Here is a 21,506-nt window from a genome sequence, read left to right as displayed (position 1 = left end):
ACCAGCTTCGCTGGATTGCTGGTAAACGGTGTCGGACGAGGAGCAGCCAAGCCTTCTCTTCCCAGAAGAGTCAAAGCCATCCTTCCTCTTCCCGCTGGGACCCACGAGCCCGACATAGCCCGCCCGTCCCGTGGGCGCGCCTTTGCGGGCAGCGAGTCGTGACTCCCCACTACAATCAGACAGCTCTCTCCATCACCATCCACCAAGCAAGACCGAAGCTTCCTCCACCCGCAGAACATCCCAACTGTATCCATGACAAGGTGGACCCACCCTCCAATTGCCCCACATCACGGCCGCACATCAGCGTTTGCAGCGCGTAACGGAATCATTTAGGCGTGCTACTCTCCTAATAATCCTCGACGTTAACTACGCTTTCCCCTCCCCTCTCCGAGTCCAAAACCAAGCAAAATCGAATCGGAACGGACCAAAATTTTCCCCAGGCACTGATCCGGCGGGTGGACGCTAATGCGGCGCCGTTAGAGGGGTCTGCTGCGCCCGTGGGCTTCGCCGTCACCGGCGGCGGGCATGGAGGTCCAGAACGGCGGCGGCGGCGGCGGCGCGGCGGTGGTCCTCAACGTGTACGACCTGACGCCCATAAACGACTACCTCTACTGGTTCGGCCTCGGCATCTTCCACTCCGGGATCGAAGGTTTTGACTCCCTGCCCACTCTCTCTTCCTGCTTGCTGGAGCTTGATTTGGTTCGTACCTTCGTACTGTACATATATTGTTACTTGCTTTGATGAGCCTGGGGTTATACTGGATACTTGCTACCGTAAGTCGTGGAGGTTACTGCTTTGAAAGAGGCAGGATAACAGGGTACAAGGGAAGAAGTTACGGGTGGTTGCAGATTTGAGGGGTGATGGACTGATCGTGGTCTGAATTTCTGATGACCAGTAATTAGTAAACAAGCAGCTTAAACCAGCTGTCAGGGCAAAGTAGTTTTCAGTTGTATGAGGAAGTTATAGGATGTAGGAGAAACTAAAAATTGAAGAACGGTGATGAATTATAACGATGTATGGGTGTTCTATTGATTGACAGGGTTGGTGGCAAATCCCTCGGCAGAGTTTGTTTGGTGTTGCAGTCATGTTCTTGTTCAAAGAACAGGTGGATACTGATCATAGTTAAAAAAAACGCACCTAGGCTCTAGGCAATAGCAAAACACCTAGCGCTTAATGTGCGCGGCATAATTGCGCTCAAGTGTGTGCTTTAGAAAAGCGCAAGGCGGTGGCAAAACACACAATTAACGCCTAGCGCTTCTTTTAGCTTTGACATTGAGCTAGCATCATAGCTGAATGTTTGCAGCTAATGAAAATGGTAGAGTCCTAGTCATACATGATATGTTCATTGGTAGTGGTCTACATTTTATGGACTGAGGTTGCTAGTTATGTCAAAATATTTACTGTGCATTGGGTTATTGGCTGATGCTTTTATGTGTAGCAGCTTCTTTTTTTTTTCAGACATGCATTTTGTGGATTCTCTGCTAGAGGTGTGAGCTTTAACTCATTGTTTTGTTGTAACTGAAATCTACAGTTCATGGTTTGGAATATGCTTTTGGAGCCCATGATCTCTCAACCAGTGGGGTTTTTGAGGTTGAACCAAAATGTTGCCCTGGCTATGTCTATAGAAGATCGGTATGGATGGGTACAACTGAGATGTCTAGGGCAGAGTTCCGCTCGTTCATTCAAACTCTTGCAGAAAAGTACAATGGGAATACATATCATTTGATTTCAAAGAACTGCAACCATTTTACAGATGATGTCTGTAAGAACATAACCAAAAAACCAGCCCCTGGATGGGTAAATCGGCTAGCAAGAGTGGGTCAGTATTACAAGTTTATGTCTTCTCTTTCTGACTTGCTCGGAGCGATAGGTGACTGATTATATTTTGTGAAATTCTTAGGTTACTTTTTCAATCGCCTCCTACCAAAAAGCATTCAAGTCTCTACTGTTACTCATGGAGCAACCCATCCTGCATTCTCTGGTGAGTCTGCTTCTAGTGCCTGCATTTTGCTTATAATTTGGGAAGACAGCTGTCTTTCATAATTTTGAGTAAATTGCATGCAGTTGTGAGCTACAGCTTGTTGTGTGTTTGTAGTTCTCATTCTAAATGGCCTGTATGCTTCAAAATGTTAACAGCCATAAAAGTGTTATTGTTTGTTGTATGTTTTGAATGATGCGTGCCTCAGAAATCTTTTACTAAGAAATAATAAGAGGGTATTCCGGTCATGTGCAATGCCATCTCCGCAATAAATTTGTTTGGCTCTGTGTTGTATGTTGTCTTCCGCCGCCATCTCCGCAATAAATCTGTTTGGCTTTGTGTTGTACGTTGTCTTCCGCCCTCCCATTTTCCTTCAAAAAACACTCCCCTGTTTGTTTGGTGAGCTTTATTATTCATAGTATGCTTGATCGTATTTACATATTCATCATGAAAAGAGAATGCGTCGTACTGCTTCTCTTGTTAGGGAAAACTTAGATGAAGTAGAGGGAACAACATGAGAAATTCTTGATTTCTACTGATTTGGTACTACACTCTTTTAAGCCACTTCACATTTTCACTGAATGCTGATACTTGTCCAGAATGGAAGAGAGTTTATAGACGGTGTGTCACTTGTTCTAATAGCTAGATTTTCCTTTCAAACTTCTGTATCCTCTCTTTCTTACCAAAAAATCTACGTACTAACATTTAGCTGTTTTTGATTATCTGCTAGATGATGATGTGGATTCATCAGGTTCATCCCTTAATGGGGACAGTGATATGGATGACCTGGACCAGCACCTGCTACCAGCCGCAGGCACTGACCTTCAATCTATAGTCATGTCACCAAAGCTATCGAAAGATCTTGTTTGAATTATCCTTCCATTTGGGTTCCCTGCTGCAGTTTAACGGGTCGTACTTCGCCAGCTTGTGTGATATCCAAGTATAGTTGAATGTTGATTGTATTGATTCTTTTCCAACGAGTTTTGCTGTGTACGCATATAGGAATTGTCTGTCTGGTAAAGAAGTGATTTTGCAACTCTTTGTATTTTGCTCAGTTGTTGCATAGTTCTTCAGGCATCAGTATCTTGTGTTCTCGTATGCTGCCAGGCGCAGGCAAATGCTGTCATCCTTCGCTGCAACGGTCTGATGTTTGTGATGAATATCTGAATTGGCAGCATGCCGTGGTCATATTAGCACAAGCTTGAAACCCTGGTCTAGCGCACTGCTTGTACGGCCACAGAATATGCTGTCACAAATGAGTACCATGTAAACTTAAATCAGTATATTGTAATATATTTTTGTTTTTTGGGGGGTTGTCTGCCGTGCCTATTGCTGGCGTTGTAACTGCGCCTGCAGAACTCTCTTTTATACATAATACACTTAGCTTCACTGTATTAGAGAAAATCTAGTGTATGTAGCAGATTGGTTTTTCGTGTGCTCCTCCAGAGGGATTGATGGCCATATATACTTTTTCACTGGAATCATTAGGTGCAATCAGCAATTGAGTGGAGAAATGTTCATATCACCTGATGCAGTGGATGTAAAGCCTGTGAGGAACTTCATGATCGACAATTTCGTGAAGTCTTTCTTACTACTAGAAGTGGGCTTAATAACTGTTCCCTTCTACGTCTCCGTATGACATAATACCAGAATCTTGTGTAATAGCTTGAATTCAGTTCGCTCCGTCTTCTGTTATAATGTTATGTGTAAAGAGGTATCTCAGAATGTCATCATGTTAATCTTATTTCATTTATCTGTTAATCCATTGTGCTCCTTGCAGCAATCTGCTGACAAATTCATATATTCATGAAAAGCTTGTGTAAAACACTTGTTCCATTCTATATGAAAGCCATCACCATTCGAGAACATATGGTAAACCAACTGATGAGCATTTAAAATTTACAGTAACTACAGAAAGTATGCTATAAAGCACTGAGATCCGTGATCCAGTGAACATGTCTTTTTCCTGTGAAATGCAGCGACTAATTTCTCCTGTACTAATATGTGCAGCCCCAGCAGAATTATCACCCTAGATCACTGCCAATGTGGCCACAAATGCTATAAAATCCACAAGATAAAATAAGAAGGAGGGTTTTAAGTCCACAGTTCAAGATCAAACTTCATTCACTAATTGGATTTGTATATCAGTGCATGCTTTACAATATCTGGGCATGCTTCACTTTTTTTGCTTGGAAACCGGCTATTTATTGAAGCATCAAGCTGATACAAATACATGAACCCGGCCTCTACAACAACACCATGGCGAAGCATTGAGGACACACACACACACGTGCCTCCTTGTTTCATGGCAATGCACATTCCGTAACCAACAGGTTCTTTACCAATGACAAAGAGATGAGGGTCCGAAACTCTGAAACAACACCTCTGGCCGTTGCCTGAACCGTCAAAGCTGGCTGGAGAAGGAACAAAGTGGAAGCAGTGCCAAAACCTCAAAATGACGCCTCCAAGAAGGTGATTGATGCCCATCCATCTTTTTAGTGCCCAGCAAATCCAGCAGACTTCACACAATGCTGCATCCATTTTTCAATGCCCTACATTTGAACAGTGAATAGGTTGGTGTAAATTGTTTTCTGCAACAATTGTCCATTATACCAGTGGATGTTCTTAACAGTTGTAGTGCGCTGAGAATCTTCATAATTCCCCTGTAATGTTTCTCCATCTTGAATCTTTTGTATCATCTCACTTGGCATTTCAAAAAGCTCAAGGTTGTCAAGCTGTGTGAGGTTCTCGATGCCTTGGGGTATTTCAGTTAGGTCATCACAACGGCCTAAGATTAGCTCATTTAGATGTACAAGACTCCCTTTTTGAAACTCTACATGAGAAAGGTTAGGCAAGTCATGTAAACTCAGCTTCTTAAGAACTGGAAAACAGCCTTCTGGAAAGGTCAAGCTCTTGTCGCTGTATGCATTGTTCAGGGTAAGATGTAACAGCCTGGGAAGTGATGAGAGCAATCCAATTGAATCTCCCTTGAGCTCAGATGAACATAAACGCAACTGCACGAGGCTATCAAGGCGGCCAACCCATGAAGGCAACTTACCTCTTGCTAACATCCCTGTCAATGAAAGTCTTTGTAGCTTTATTGGTGGTTGAGAAAATGGCTCCAAGTCCAATGATACATTAGCATCTCGACTGACAATTCCCAAGCGCAGAAGGCCACTCATTTTGGAGATGGATGAGGGCAAATGAACAAGAATGCTCTCATGCACACCAAATAGCTCTAAGCTCTTCATATGTTTCAAGCTTCCTAAGGATTTGACCATGTTCTCATCAGCTTCAACGTATTTAAGGGTCTGCAGGCAGGTTAGATTTTGTAGTCCCTGTGGAAATACAATTGCTGAACCATGCCCTGGATACCTAAAATCTGCAGATCGGCGTCTATACAATATCAGGTGGCGCAGGCTCTTGAGCTTCGCGATGCTAGGCGGTAACCTCTGGACCATGGACCACTTGGTGTCTAAAGTTTGCAAGTGATGTAATTTCCCCAATTCCTGTGGAAGCTCTTCAATGAGAGTGGACCGGATGCCAAGATACCGCAGATTAAGAAGATTGGTCAGTGAGCTAGGTAGTTTGTCTATCTGAACGAACCATAAGTTTAAAACGGTTAATAACCTAAAACCCGACAAGACTGAAGAATCCATATCTGCCATAAATGCATTGAAGGAGCGAATCGATGTCAACTTTGGAACTGTTATATGATCAGTTTCGCATCGGTCAAGTATAAGATGACGGATTTTCTTGCTTGACTCCAATGCTGGCGAACACTTTGAGAATACAATGAACCCTTCCTTCATGGACCTTTGCAGAATCAAATCTCTGATCAAGTCATGAATGCAGAGCCGCTTCACTCTTCCAAACTCATTTTTTAACGTGACCTGCAACAGGCTACGTTGCACTAGCTGGTTCAGGTAATCATCCGCGATCTCCTCCAATGTGCCCTGGCCCTTTTCCTCAATATAGCCTTCTGCAATCCACAACCTGATCAGAATTTTCCTTTTGATCAAGAAATCTTCAGGGTATATACTGCAATACAGCAAACATCTCTTCAGGTGATAAGGCAGATCGTCAATGCTCAGATTCAGTATGCTTGACACTTGCCCAATTCCACGAACACTGCTTTCATTCCAGTCAAGGCTGTCATGGACATTCTTCCAAGCAAATTCCGTTCTATCCTTCAATGCAAGGAGGTTACCAACTGATACAATTGCTAATGGTAGACCACAACATCTGCCCAGTATCTTCACAGCCCAATGCTCCAGATGATGCGGGCACTCCCGGTTGTCATCTTTCCTGAATGTGGTGTTACAAAACAAGGACCATGCTTCTTGCTCACGTAGCGGTTCCAACATGATGATCCTGGTGGATGCTGCGAGAGAGGCAACATCTTGACTGCGTGTCGTGATGATTATCCGGCTCCCGGTTCCATCATCAACCAACGCATTGCGGATTTCATACCACGCATTGGCATCCCAGACATCATCCAGCAATAACAGGTACCTCTTGTTGGCGAGATGCCCATGCAAAGCTTCCACCAGCGACCGGTAGTCCATCTCGTCAATGTCTGGCATGCCGGCACGGGCGTCCCGGTGCAATTCTTTGGCAATTTTCCTTAGGAGGTCATCCGTCGTGAAGTTCTTGGAGACGGACACCCATGCAGCGCAGTCGAAGTAGCGGCTTGCGGCGACTTCCTTGTACACGCTGGTGACCAGAGTGGTCTTGCCAACGCCGCCCATCCCACACACGGCGACCAGCGACCTCCGAGAGTCAAGGTCCTCCGTAAGCCATTTCATCAGTAACCTTCTGTGCGCCGCAACGCCGACGATTTCCCCATGCTCCACGAAATGCGCTGCTTCCGCTAGCTTCTGGCCTACAACGGGCCCGGTGCCGCCGTCGGGAGCGGAGCTTGACGCGGAGGCCTCAGCCTGTCGGATGCCGTACCGCTCCTTGGCATCCGACAGGTCGCGGAGCCTCGCCCGCGCCTTGCCTAGCCGTCTGGCCAGAGCGACCCACGCGCCGAAGTTAGCGCAGGCGCGGACGAAGCCGCCGCCGGAGAGGAAGGCGTACTCGTCCGCGGCGTCCTCCAGCTCGAAGCCGACGTCCCGGATCTGGTCCACCCAGGCGGAGACGAGCGCGTCCGCGCCGCGGCAGGAGTCGGCGAACCGGAGGAACGCGCGGAGGAGCTCCAGGTCCCGCGCCGCGGCGGCGATGCCCGAGCGGACGGCCACGAGAGAGGAGATGTCGGCGGCCGCACCGCGCGACAGTGTTGCGGCGACCTTCGCCGAGAGCGATATCGCGATCATCTCCGCCATGACCTCGCCGTAGACGAGCTGCGTGGTGTGGCAAGTCAGCGATTCTCTTTGACTGGCGGCAGCAATTCGATTCTCTCTCTATCCCGTCTGGGAATAGTTTCTTTTAGTTGAATTTTTTTGTTTGAATTGATCGTCTGGGAACAGCTAACCATGAAAAACAAGAATAAAAATGTTTTCCACTCGTCCCGGCTGAAACCCTAGCCGTTGTAAGAAGAGGCCAATATTCCAGCGCCGTCCTCCGGCGGCTTCCCTCCGCTGGCGACCTCAGTCGTCAGTGGTGAGGGGGTTGCCGGATCTACGCGCGTGGATCGTTTTTACTTCCTTGTAGTCTAGATTTTCAGGTTTGTTCATCGTCTTGACTTCGGCGGCGACGATGACGGTGTTGAATAAAGATTCTTCGGATCCTTCTCTGACGAGGCCATCAGTCCTATGGTTGGGGATGGATTTGAAAACCAGTCTGTTCAATCAAGGATGGCTTGGCGGCGGCATCCTCGTTGTGGACATGTGTCCTCGGGTTCCACAGTTGCAACGGCGTTTGCTCCAGTGTCAGCGCGGAGTTTGGAAGGTAGGTCAGGAGCTGATGCAGATTGTGGTCTGCATCGACGACATCTGAAAGACAAAACATGTGCTGGGTTCGTGGTTCGTGGATGGCAGGTATGGTCTCCTCCTTCGGTGTCTTAGTCGTGGTGGGGTGCCAGATCAGGAGTTTGATGATGTGTCTGGGGTGTTGTCCCGATCTGATTCGTTCAACGGCAAATGCTTCACTTTTGGTGAGCCATCTTGGAGGTCCGCAAAACTATATATCAGCGATGGAGCCGTGTCGAGCTCGGGTGATGAGGTGATATGTCGTTCTTTTCTTCGATGGCTGCTATGGTGGTGCCGAAGGCAGGTAACGTGCGTTGGTGTCAACCTCAAATATATTCTTATATCTTTTCAATTTTGTCATGTTAGTCCTTACGTGACTTGTACTTTAATCTTTATGATATGAATGAGACATGTATTACCATGCAAAAAATCAGAATAAAAATGATAAGAAAAAAACTGAAACAGATCAAAAAAGAAAAAGAAAAAATCAAGAAAAGGAAAAGAAAGAAAAAATAAAACAAAAACAAAAAACCCGGTTCAGGGAAGGTTCAGGTGAAACCCCGAATGGGTCGGCCCACAGAAACAGCAGCAGGCGAAGGGGTACGCGCTATGTCGCTTGACAGCGACCTAAGCGCACTAGTAGAAAAAGGGGCTTTCGTTCGGGCCTGGCCAGCCCATGAGTCATGGTTCTTTCACAAACCGGGATCAATGGATGCATTCGTCCCGGTTCGTGAGCCCAGGGGGCCGGCCGGGGCCTCATGGGCATTGGTACCGGTTTGTATGGATACATTTGTCCCGGTTCCAGGCACGAACCGGGACCAATGGGCCTCGCTCCTGGCCCACAAACATTGGTCCCGGTTCTTGGCTCGAACCGGGACAGAAGGCTGGGCTTTAGTCCCGGTTCCAGCCATGAACCGGGACAAATGAGTTGCCTATATATACCCCGTCGTTGTAGCAGAGCACTCCACAGTGCTCAGTTTTTTCTGGCCGGCGAGGAGAGGGCATTTGGGTGCTCTAGCTCACCTGCTATGCACACGAGGTGTTTGATGAAATGCCCAAGCCACGCTAGTTAAGCTTTCTCCTCTCGAAGCTCGACCTCCAAGCTCCATTTTCCCCGAGATTTGTCTAGGTTTAGCGGTCCGTCACGTCCCGTCCCCGTCTTCACCGCCGTCGATCGCCCGCGCCGATCTCGTCGCCTGCACCACTGTGGTGAGCCTGTTATCTTCTTCTGAAAGAAAAAAAATTCTTACTTTAGATAGATACTTGTCTAATTTTCTTACTTTTATTATTGCTTGTGCTTAAATAGTGCGATGGTTTTGGTATCCACCCCCGTCGGCCCTCGTCCTGGCTATGATTCGGATGTGGTATATATTATCTTTTATAACTATCTGGTTCATTTATTGTTTATGACAATTATGCCTATCAAGTTGACATAGATTTTATTTATGTAGGAGGTAGTTGAACCGGAAATTCCAACCGACCCTATTGTCGAGAGGTTAAATTTAGTTGAAGAAGAAAACAATTACTTGAAGGAAAAAAAAAATTGAGGAGGAGAAGATGATATTGGAGTTGCATGTTGCGGATGTCGTCGATGATCACAAGATCAAGATGGATGCAATGCGGTTGAAGATGAGAAAGATTAGAAAATATGCCATTCATATCGAGGCTTGGTATCATTATGCCGTTGGATCAATTTTTACCTTGGTTGTGATTATGATCGCATTTATTGTTGCATTGAAATGTTTCACATAGTTTCAATGTATGGTTTAACTGTTGGGGAACGTAGTAATTTCAAAATTTTCCTACGCACACGCAAGATCATGGTGATGCATAGCAACGAGAGGGGAGAGTGTGATCTACGTACCCTTGTAGAGCGACAGCGGAAGCGTTATGACAACGTGGTTGATGTAGTCGTACGTCTTCACGGCCCGACCGATCAAGCACCAAAACTACGGCACCTCCAAGTTTTAGCACACGTTCAGCTCGATGACGATCCCCGGACTCCGATCCAGCAAAGTGTCGGGGAAGAGTTCCGTCAGCACGACGGCGTGGTGACGATCTTGATGTACTACTGTCGCAGGGCTTCGCCTAAGCACCGCTACAATATTATCGAGGACTATGGTGGCAGGGGCGCCGCACACGGCTAAGAATATGATCACGTGGATCAACTTATGTGTTTCTGGGGTGCCCCTGCCTCCGTATATAAAGGTTCAAGAGAGGAGGAGGCCGGCCGGCCCCTATGGCGCGCCAAGGAGGAGTCCTCCTCCTAGTAGGAGTAGGACTCCTACTAGGAGGGGGAAAGAAGTGGGGAGGGAGAAGGAAAGGGGGCGCCGCCCCCCTCTCCTAGTCCAATTCAGACCAGGGGGAGGAGGCGCGCGGCCCACCTTTGGCTGCACCTCTCTCTCTCCACTAAGGCCCATATGGCCCATTACTTCTCCCGGGGGGTTTCCGGTAACCCTCCGGCTTTCCGGTTTTCTTCGAAATCACCCGGAACACTTTCGGTGTCCGAATATAGCCGTCCAATATATCAATTTTTATGTCTCGGCCATTTCGAGACTCCTTGTTATGTCCGTGATCACATCCGGGACTCCGAACAACCTTCGGTACATCAAAACGTATAAACTCATAATATAACTGTCATCGAAACCTTAAGCGTGCGGACCCTACGGGTTCGAGAACAATGTAGACATGACCGAGACATGTCTCCGGTCAATAACCAATAGCAGGACCTGGATGCCCATATTGGCTCCTACATATTCTACGAAGATCTTTATCGGTCAGACCGCATAACAACATACGTTGTTCCCTTTGTCATCGGTATGTTACTTGCCCGAGATTCGATCGTCGGTATCCAATACCTAGTTCAATCTTGTTACCGGCAAGTCTCTTTACTCGTTCCGTAATACATCATCCCGCAACTAACTCATTAGTTGCAATGCTTGCAAGGCTTAAGTGATGTGCATTACCGAGAGGGCCCAGAGATACCTCTCCGACATTCGGAGTGACAAATCCTAATCTCGAAATACGCCAACCCAACATGTACCTTTGGAGACACCTGTAGAGCTCCTTTATAATCACCCAGTTACGTTGTGACGTTTGGTAGCACACAAAGTGTTCCTCCGGCAAACGGGAGTTGCATAATCTCATAGTCATAGGAACATGTATAAGTCATGAAGAAAGCAATAGCAACATACTAAACGATCGGGTGCTAAGCTAATGGAATGGGTCATGTCAATCAGATCATTCAACTAATGATGTGATCCCGTTAATCAAATAACAACTCTTTGTCTATGGTTAGGAAACATAACCATCTTTGATTAACAAGCTAGTCAAGTAGAGGCATACTAGTGACACTCTGTTTGTCTATGTATTCACACATGTATTATGTTTCCGGTTAATACAATTCTAGCATGAATAATAAACATTTATCATGATATAAGGAAATAAATAATAACTTTATTATCGCCTCCAGGGCATATTTCCTTCAGTCTCCCACTTGCACTAGAGTCAATAATCTAGATCACATCGCCATGTGATTTAACATCAATAGTTCACATCTTTATGTGATTGGTTCACATCTCCATGTGACTAACACCCAAAGGGTTTACTAGATTCAATAATCTAGTTCACATCGCTATGTGATTAAGACCCAAAAAGTGATCATGTTTTGCTTGTGAGAGAAGTTTAGTCAACGGGTCTGCCACGTTCAGATCCGCATGTATTTTGCAAATTTCTATGTCAACAATGCTCTGCATGGAGCTACTCTACCTAATTGCTCCCACTTTCAATATGTATCCAGATTGAGACTTAGAGTCATCTGGATCAGTGTCAAAACTTGCATCGACGTAACCCTTTACGACGAACCTTTTTTCACCTCCGTAATCGAGAAACATATCCTTATTCCAGTAAGGATAATTTTGACCGCTGTCCATTGATCTACTCCTAGATCACTATTGTACTCCCTCTCTTAACACAGTGTATGGTATACAATAGATCTGGTACACAGCATGGCATACTTTATAGAACCTATGACTGAGGCATAGGGAATGACTTTCATTCTCTTTCTATCTTCTGCCGTGGTCGGGCTTTGAGTCTTACTCAACTTCACACCTTGTAACACAGGCAAGAAACTTTTTCTTTGACTGTTCCATTTTGAACTACTTCAAAATCTTGTCAAGGTATGTACTCATTGAAAAAACTTATCAAGCGTCTTGATCTATCTCTATAGATCTTGATACTCAATATGTAAGCAGCTTCACCAAGGTTTTTCTTTGAAAAACTCCTTTCAAACACTCCTTTATGCTTTACAGAATAATTCTACATTATTTCCGATCAACAATATGTCATTCACATATACTTATCAGAAATGCTGTAGTGCTCCCACTCACTTTCTTGTAAATACAGGCTTCACCGCAAGTCTGTATAAAACTATATGCTTTGATCAACTCATCAAAGCGTATATTCCAACTCCGAGATGCTTGCACCAGTCCACAGATGGATCGTTGGAGCTCGCACATTTTGTTAGCACCTTTCGGATTGACAAAACCTTCTGGTTGCATCATATACAACTCTTCTTTAATAAATCCATTAAGGAATGCAGTTTTGTTTATCCATTTGCAAGATTTCATAAAATGCGGCAATTACTAACATGATTCGGACAGACTCAAGCATAGATACGAGTGAGAAACTCTCATCGTAGTCAACACCTTGAACTTGTCGAAAACCTTTTGCAACAATTCTAGCTTTGTAGATAGTAACACTACTATCAGCGTCCGTCTTCCTCTTGAAGATCCATTTATTCTCAATTGCTTGCCGATCATCGGGAAAGTCAACCAAAGTCCAAACTTTGTTCTCATACATGGATCATATCTCAGATTTCATGGCCTCAAACCATTTCGCGGAATCTGGGCTCATCATCGCTTCCTCATAGTTCGCAAGTTCGTCATGGTCTAGTAATATGACTTCCAGAACAGGATTACCATACCACTCTGGTGCGGATCTCACTCTGGTTTACCTACGAGATTCGGTAGTAACTTGATCTGAAGTTACATGATCATCATCATTAGCTTCCTCACTAATTGGTGTAGTAGTCACAGGAACAGACTTCTGTGATGAACTACTTTCCAATAAGGGAGAAGGTATAATTACCTTATCAAGTTCTACTTTCCTCCCACTCACTTCTTTCGAGAGAAACTCCTTCTCTAGAAAGGATCCATTCTTAGCAACGAATGTCTTGCCTTCGGATCTGTGATAGAAGGTGTACCCAACTGTCTCCTTTGGGTATCCTATGAAGACATATTTCTTCGATTTGAGTTTGAGCTTATCAAGATGAAACTTTTTCACATAAGCATCGCAACTCCAAACTTTAAGAAACGACAGCTTAGGTTTCTTGCCAAACCATAGTTCACACGGTGTCGTCTCAACGGATTTAGATGGTGCCCTATTTAACGTGAATGCAGCTGTCTCTAATGCATAACCCCAAAACGATAGTGGTAGATCGGTAAGAGACGTCATAGATCGCACCATATCTAATAAAGTACGGTTATGACGTTCGGACACACCATTACATTGTGGTGTTCCAGGTGGCGTGAGTAGTGAAACTATTTCACATTGTTTTTAACTGAAGGCCAAACTCGTAACTCAAATACTCTTCTCTACGATCAGATCATAGAAACTTTATTTTCTTGTTACGATGATTTTTCACTTCACTCTGAAATTCTTTGAACTTTTCAAATGTTTCAGACTTATGTTTCATCAAGTAGATATACTCATATCTGCTCAAATCATTTGTGAAGATCAGAAAATAATGATACCTGTCGCGAGCCTCAATATTCATCGGACCACATACATCAGTATGTATGATTTCCAACAAATCTGTTGCACACTCCATTGTTCCGAAGAACGGAGTCTTAGTCATCTTGCCCATGAGGCATGGTTCGCAAGCATCAACTGATTCATAATCAAGTGATTCCAAAAGCCCATCAGCATGGAGTTTCTTCATGCGCTTTACACCAATATGACCTAAACGGCAGTGCCACAAATAAGTTGCACTATCATTATTAACTTTGCATCTTTTGGTTTCAATATTATGATTATGTGTGTCACTACGATCGAGATCCAACGAACTATTTTCATTGGGTGTGTAACCATATAAGGTTTTATTCATGTAAACATAACAACAATTTATTTTCTTACTTAAATGAATAACCGTATAAACATGATCAAATCATATTCATGCTCAACGCAAACACCAAATAACACTTATTTAGGTTCAACACTAATCCCAAAATTATAGGGAGTGTGCGATGATGATCATATCAATCTTGGAACCACTTCCAACACACATCGTCACTTCACCCTTAACTAGTCTCTGTTTATTCTGTAACTCCCGTTTCGAGTTACTAATCTTAGCAACTGAACTAGCATCAAATACTGAGGGGTTGCTATAAACACTAGTAAAGTACACATCAATAACATGTATATCAAATATACTTATGTTCACTTTGCCATCCTTCTTATCCGCCAATCACTTGGGGTAGTTCCGCTTCTAGTGACCAGTCCCTTTGTAGTAGAAGCACTTAGTCTCAGGCTTAGGATCAGACTTGGGCTTATTCACTTGAGCAGCAACTTGCTTGTCGTTCTTCTTGAAGTTCCCCTTCTTCCCTTTGCCCTTTTCTTGAAACTAGTGGTCTTGTCAACCATCAACACTTGATGTTTTTCTTGATTTCTACCTTCGTTGATTTCAGCATCACGAAGAGCTTGGGAGTTGTTTCCGTTATCCCCTGCATATTATAGTTCATCACGAAGTTCTACTAACTTGGTGATGGTGACTAGAGAATTCTGTCAATCACTATCTTATCTGGAAGATTAACTCCCACTTGATTCAAGCGATTGTAGTACCCAGACAATCTGAGCACATGCTCACTAGTTGAGCGATTCTCCTCCATCTTTTAGCTATAGAACTTGTTGGAGACTTCATATCTCTCAACTCGGGTATTTGCTTGAAATATTAACTTCAACTCCTGGAACATCTCATATGGTCCATGACGTTCAAAACGTCTTTGAAGTCCCGATTCTAAGCCATTAAGCATGGTGCACTAAACTATCAAGTAGTCATCATATTGAGCTAGCCAAACATTCATAGCGTCTGCATCTGCTCCTGCAATAGGTCTGTCACCTAGCGGTGCATCAAGGACATAATTCTTCTGTGCAGCAATGAGGATAAACCTCAGATCACGGATCCAATCCGCATCATTGCTACTAACATCTTTCAACACAATTTTCTCTAGGAACATATCAAAATAAACACAGGGAAGCAACAACGCGAGCTATTGATCTACAACATAATTTGCAAAATACTACCAGGACTAAGTTCCAGGACGTAATTCTTCTGTGCAGCAATGAGGATAATCCTCAAGTTACGGACCAAGTCCGTGTAATTGCTACCATCATCTTTCAACTTTGCTTTCTCAAGGAACGCATTAAAATTCAACGGAACAACAGCACGAGCCATCTATCTACAATCAAACATAAACAAGAAAGATACTATTAGGTACTAAGTTCATGATAAATTTAAGTTCAATTAATCATATTACTTAAGAACTCTCACTTAGATAGACATCCCTCTAATCCTCTAAGTGATCACGTGATCCAAATCAACTAAACCATGTCCGATCATCACGTGAGATGGAGTAGTTTCATTGGTGAACATCATTATGTTGATCATATCTACTATATGATTCACGCTCGACCTTTCGGTCTCCGTGTTCCGAGGCCATATCTGTATATGATTGGCTCGTCAAGTATAACCTGAGTATTCCGCGTGTGCAACTGTTTTGCACCCGTTGTATTTGAACGTAGAGCCTATCACACCCGATCATCACGTGGTGTCTCAGCACGAAGAACTTTCGCAACGGTGCATACTCAGGGAGAACACTTCTTGATAATTAGTGAGAGATCATCTTAAAATGCTACCGTCAAACTAAGCAAAAATAAGATGTATAAAAGATAAACATCATATGCAATCAAAATATGTGACATGATATGGCCATCATCATCTTGCTTCTTTGATCTCCATCTCCAAAGTACTGTCATGATCTATATCATCACCGGCATGACACCATGATCTCCATCATCTTGATCTATATCAATGTGTCGTCACGTGGTCGTCTCGCCAACAATTGCTCTTGCAACTATTGCTATCGCATAGCGATAAAGTAAAGTAATTATTGGACGCTTGCATCTTATGCAATAGAGAGACAACCATAAGGATTTTGCCAGTTGCTGATAACTTCAAGAAAACATGATCATCTCATACAACAACTTATATCTCATCACGTATTGACCATATCACATCACAACATGCCCTGCAAAAACAAGTTAGACGTCCTCTACTTTGTTGTTGCAAGTTTTACGTGGCTGCTACGGGCTTAAGCAAGAACCAATCTCACCTACGCATCAAAACCACAATGATAGTTTGTCAAGTTGGTGCTGTTTTAACCTTCGCAAGGACCGGGCGTAGCCACACTCGGTTCAACTAAAGTTGGAGAAACTGTCACCCGCAAGCCACCTATGTGCAAAGCACGTCGGGAGAACCGGTCTCGCGTAAGCGTACGCGTAATGTCGGTCCGGGCCGCTTCATCCAACAATACCGCTGAACCAAAGTATGACATGCTGGTAAGTAGTATGACTTATATCGCCCACAACTCACTTGTGTTCTACTCGTGCATATAACATCAACACATAAAACCTAGGCTCGGATGCCACTGTTGGGGAACGTAGTAATTTCAAAAAAATTCCTACGCACACGCAAGATCATGGTGATGCATAGCAACGAAAGGGGAGAGTGTGATCTACGTACCCTTGTAGATCGACATAGTAACTTGATCTGAAGTTACATGATCATCATCATTAGCTTCCTCACTAATTGGTGTAGTAGTCACAGGAACAGATTTCTGTGATGAACTACTTTCCAATAAGGGAGAAGGTATAATTACCTTATCAAGTTCTACTTTCCTCCCACTCACTTCTTTCGAGAGAAACTCCTTCTCTAGAAAGGATCCATTCTTAGCAACAAATGTCTTGCCTTCGGATCTGTGATAGAAGGTGTACCCAACGGTGACGATGGTGATCATGACGATGCTTCGGAGATGGAGATCACAAGCACAAGATGATGATGGCCATATCATATCACTTATATTGATTGCATGTGATGTTTATCCTTTATGCATCTTATCTTGCTTTGTTTGACGGTAGCATTATAAGATGATCTCTCACTAAATTCAAGATAAAAGTGTTCTCCCTAAGTATGCTCCGTTGCCAAAGTTCATCGTGCCCAGACACCACGTGATGATCGGGTGTGATAAGCTCTACGTCCATCTACAACGGGTGCAAACCAGTTTTGCACACGCAGAATACTCAGGTTAAACTTGACGAGCCTAGCATATGCAGATATGGCCTCGGGACACTAAGACAGAAAGGTCGAGCGTGAATCATATAGTAGATATGATCAACATAGTGATGTTCACCATTGAAAGCTACTCCATTTCACGTGATGATCGGTTATGGTTTAGTTGATTTGGATCACGTGATCACTTAGAGGATTAGAGAGATGTCTTTCTAAGTGGGAGTTCTTAAGTAATATGATTAAATTGAACTTTAATTTATCATGAACTTAGTCCTAGTAGTATTAGCATATCTATGTTGTAGATCAATAGCTCGCGTTGTTGCTCCCCGTTTATATTTTGATATGTTCCTAGAAAAAACCTAAGTTGAAAAATGTTAGTAGCAATGATGCAGATTGGATTCGTGATCTGAGGTTTATCCTCATTGCTGCACAGAAGAATTATGTCCTTGATGCACCGCTAGGTGACAGACCTATTGCAGGAGCAGATGCAGACGCTATGAACGTTTGGCTAGCTCAATTTGATGACTACTTGATAGTTTAGTGCACCATGCTTAACGGCTTAGAATCAGGACTTCAAAGACGTTTTGAACGTCATGGACCATATGAGATGTTCCAGGAGTTGAAGTTAATATTTCAAGCAAATACCCGAGTTGAGAGATATGAAGTCTCCAACAAGTTCTATAGCTAAAAGATGGAGGAGAATAGCTCAAGCAGTGAGCATGTGCTCAGATTGTCTGGGTACTACAATCGCTTGAATCAAGTGGGAGTTAATCTTCTAGATAAGATAGTGATTGACAGAATTCTCTAGTCACCATCACCAAGTTAGTAGAACTTCGTGATGAACTATAATATGCAAGGGATAACGGAAACAACTCCCAAGCTCTTCGTGATGCTGAATTCAACGAAGGTAGAAATCAAGAAAAACATCAAGTGTTGATGGTTGACAAGACCACTAGTTTCAAGAAAAGGGCAAAGGGAAGAAGGGGAACTTCAAGAAGAACGACAAGCAAGTTGCTGCTCAAGTGAAGAAGCCCAAGTCTGATCCTAAGCCCGAGACTAAGTGCTTCTACTGCAAAGGGACTAGTCACTGGAAGCGGAACTACCCCAAGTGATTGGCGGATAAGAAGGATGGCAAAGTGAACATAAGTATATTTGATATACATGTTATTGATGTGTACTTTACTAGTGTTTATAGCAACCCCTTAGTATTTGATGCTAGTTCAGTTGCTAAGATTAGTAACTCAAAACGGGAGTTGCAAAATAAACAGAGACTAGTTAAGGGTGAAGTGATGATGTGTGTTGGAAGTGGTTCCAAGATTGATATGATCATCATCGCACACTCCCTATAACTTCGGGATTAGTGTTGAACCTAAATAAGTGTTATTTGGTGTTTGCGTTGAGCATGAATATGATTTGATCATGTTTATATGGTTATTCATTTAAGTAAGAGAATAAATTGTTGTTCTGTTTACATGAATAAAACCTTATATGGTTACACACCCAATGAAAATAGTTCGTTGGATCTCGATCGTAGTGACACACATAATCATAATATTGAAACCAAAAGATGCAAAGTTAATAATGATAGTGCATTATTTGTGGCACTGCCTTTTAGGTCATATTGGTGTAAACCGCATGAAGAAACTCCATGCTGATGGGCTTTTGGAATCACTTGATTATGAATCAGTTGATGCTTGCAAACCATGCCTCTTGGGCAAGACGACTAAGACTCCGTTCTTCGGAACAATGGAGCGTGCAACAGATTTGTTGGAAATCATACATACTGATGTATGTGGTCCGATGAATATTGAGGCTCGCGACAGGTATCATTATTTTCTGATCTTCACAGATGATTTGAGCAGATATGAGTATATCTACTTGATGAAACATAAGTCTGAAACATTTGAAAAGTTCAAAGAATTTCAGAGTGAAGTGAAAAATCATCGTAACAAGAAAATAAAGTTTCTATGATCTGATCGTAGAGAAGAGTATTTGAGTTACGAGTTTGGCCTTCAGTTAAAAACAATGTGAAATAGTTTCACTACTCACGCCACCTGGAACACCACAATGTAATGGTGTGTCCGAACGTCATAACCGTACTTTATTAGATATGGTGCGATCTATGACGTCTCTTACCGATCTACCACTATCGTTTTGGGGTTATGCATTAGAGACAGCTGCATTCACGTTAAATAGGGCACCATCTAAATCCGTTGAGACGACACCGTGTGAACTATGGTTTGGCAAGAAACCTAAGCTGTCGTTTCTTAAAGTTTGGAGTTGCGATGCTTATGTGAAAAAGTTTCATCTTGATAAGCTCAAACTCAAATCGAAGAAATATGTCTTCATAGGATACCCAAAGGAGACAGTTGGGTACACCTTCTATCACAGATCCGAAGGCAAGACATTCGTTGCTAAGAATGGATCCTTTCTAGAGAAGGAGTTTCTCTCGAAAGAAGTGAGTGGGAGGAAAGTAGAACTTGATAAGGTAATTATACCTTCTCCCTTATTGGAAAGTAGTTCATCACAGAAATCTGTTCCTGTGACTACTACACCAATTAGTGAGGAAGCTAATGATGATGATCATGTAACTTCAGATCAAGTTACTACCGAATCTCGTAGGTAAACCAGAGTGAGATCCGCACCAGAGTGGTATGGTAATCCTGTTCTGGAAGTCATATTACTAGACCATGACGAACTTGCGAACTATGAGGAAGCGATGATGAGCCCAGATTCCGCGAAATGGTTTGAGGCCATGAAATCTGAGATATGATCCATGTATGAGAACAAAGTTTGGACTTTGGTTGACTTTCCCGATGATCGGCAAGCAATTGAGAATAAATGGATCTTCAAGAGGAAGACGGACGCTGATAGTAGTGTTACTATCTACAAAGCTAGAATTGTTGCAAAAGGTTTTCGACAAGTTCAAGGTGTTGACTACGATGAGAGTTTCTCACTCGTATCTATGCTTGAGTCTGTCCGAATCATGTTAGTAATTGCCGCATTTTATGAAATCTTGCAAATGGATAAACAAAACTGCATTCCTTAATGGATTTATTAAAGAAGAGTTGTATATGATGCAACCAGAAGGTTTTGTCAATCCGAAAGGTGCTAACAAAATGTGCGAGCTCCAACGATCCATCTGTGGACTGGTGCAAGCATCTCGGAGTTGGAATATACGCTTTGATGAGTTGATCAAAGCATATAGTTTTATACAGACTTGCGGTGAAGCCTGTATTTACAAGAAAGTGAGTGGGAGCACTACAGCATTTCTGATAAGTATATGTGAATGACATATTGTTGATCGGAAATAATGTAGAATTATTCTGTAAAGCATAAAGGAGTGTTTGAAAGGAGTTTTTCAAAGAAAAACCTTGGTGAAGCTGCTTACATATTGAGTATCAAGATCTATAGAGATAGATCAAGACGCTTGATAAGTTTTTTCAATGAGTACATACCTTGACAAGATTTTGAAGTAGTTCAAAATGGAACAGTCAAAGAAAAAGTTTCTTGCCTGTGTTACAAGGTGTGAAGTTGAGTAAGACTCAAAGCCCGACCACGGCAGAAGATAGAAAGAGAATGAAAGTCATTCCCTATGCCTCAGTCATAGGTTCTATAAAGTATGCCATGCTGTGTACCAGATCTATTGTATACCATACACTGTGTTAAGAGAGGGAGTACAATAGTGATCTAGGAGTAGATCAATGGACAGCGGTCAAAATTATCCTTACTGGAATAAGGATATGTTTCTCGATTACGGAGGTGAAAAAAGGTTCGTCGTAAAGGGTTACGTCGATGCAAGTTTTGACACTGATCCAGATGACTCTAAGTCTCAATCTGGATACATATTGAAAGTGGGAGCAATTAGGTAGAGTAGCTCCATGCAGAGCATTGTTGACATAGAAATTTGCAAAATACATGCGGATCTGAACGTGGCAGACCCGTTGACTAAACTTCTCTCACAAGCAAAACATGATCACTTTTTGGGTCTTAATCACATAGCGATGTGAACTAGATTATTGAATCTAGTAAACCCTTTGGGTGTTAGTCACATGGAGATGTGAACCAATCACATAAAGATGTGAACTATTGATGTTAAATCACATGGCGATGTGATCTAGATTATTGACTCTAGTGCAAGTGGGAGACTGAAGGAAATATGCCCTAGAGGCGATAATAAAGTTATTATTTATTTCCTTATATCATGATA

At 43.2% G+C, this 21,506-nt stretch overlaps 2 protein-coding genes across 2 annotated transcripts; one reads left to right on the top strand and one right to left on the bottom strand.

The window, feature by feature from the left end:
* Positions 1-334: 334 nt before the first annotated feature.
* LOC125539477 (deSI-like protein At4g17486) lies at positions 335-3,284 on the top strand. Its single transcript, XM_048702934.2, has 4 exons — positions 335-649; positions 1,532-1,819; positions 1,901-1,981; positions 2,709-3,284. The coding sequence occupies exons 1-4, from the start codon at positions 526-528 to the stop codon at positions 2,846-2,848; spliced, it is 633 nt and encodes a 210-aa protein (XP_048558891.1). The 5' UTR covers positions 335-525; the 3' UTR covers positions 2,849-3,284.
* Positions 3,285-3,848: 564 nt separating this feature from the next.
* Positions 3,849-7,397, bottom strand: LOC125539475 (disease resistance protein RPM1-like). Its single transcript, XM_048702933.2, has one exon. It carries the CDS (start codon positions 7,303-7,305, stop codon positions 4,531-4,533), a length of 2,775 nt encoding a protein of 924 aa, XP_048558890.2. The 5' UTR covers positions 7,306-7,397; the 3' UTR covers positions 3,849-4,530.
* Between the last annotated feature and the right edge of the window lie 14,109 nt (positions 7,398-21,506).

This window comes from Triticum urartu, chromosome 2A, assembly GCF_056163025.1.
Source record: "Triticum urartu cultivar PI428250 chromosome 2A, HENAU_Tu73, whole genome shotgun sequence".
In the NCBI taxonomy this organism is placed as follows: Eukaryota; Viridiplantae; Streptophyta; class Magnoliopsida; order Poales; family Poaceae; genus Triticum; species Triticum urartu.
Note: the sequence above shows the minus strand (reverse complement) of the source record. Positions and strands in the feature narration are given on the sequence as shown.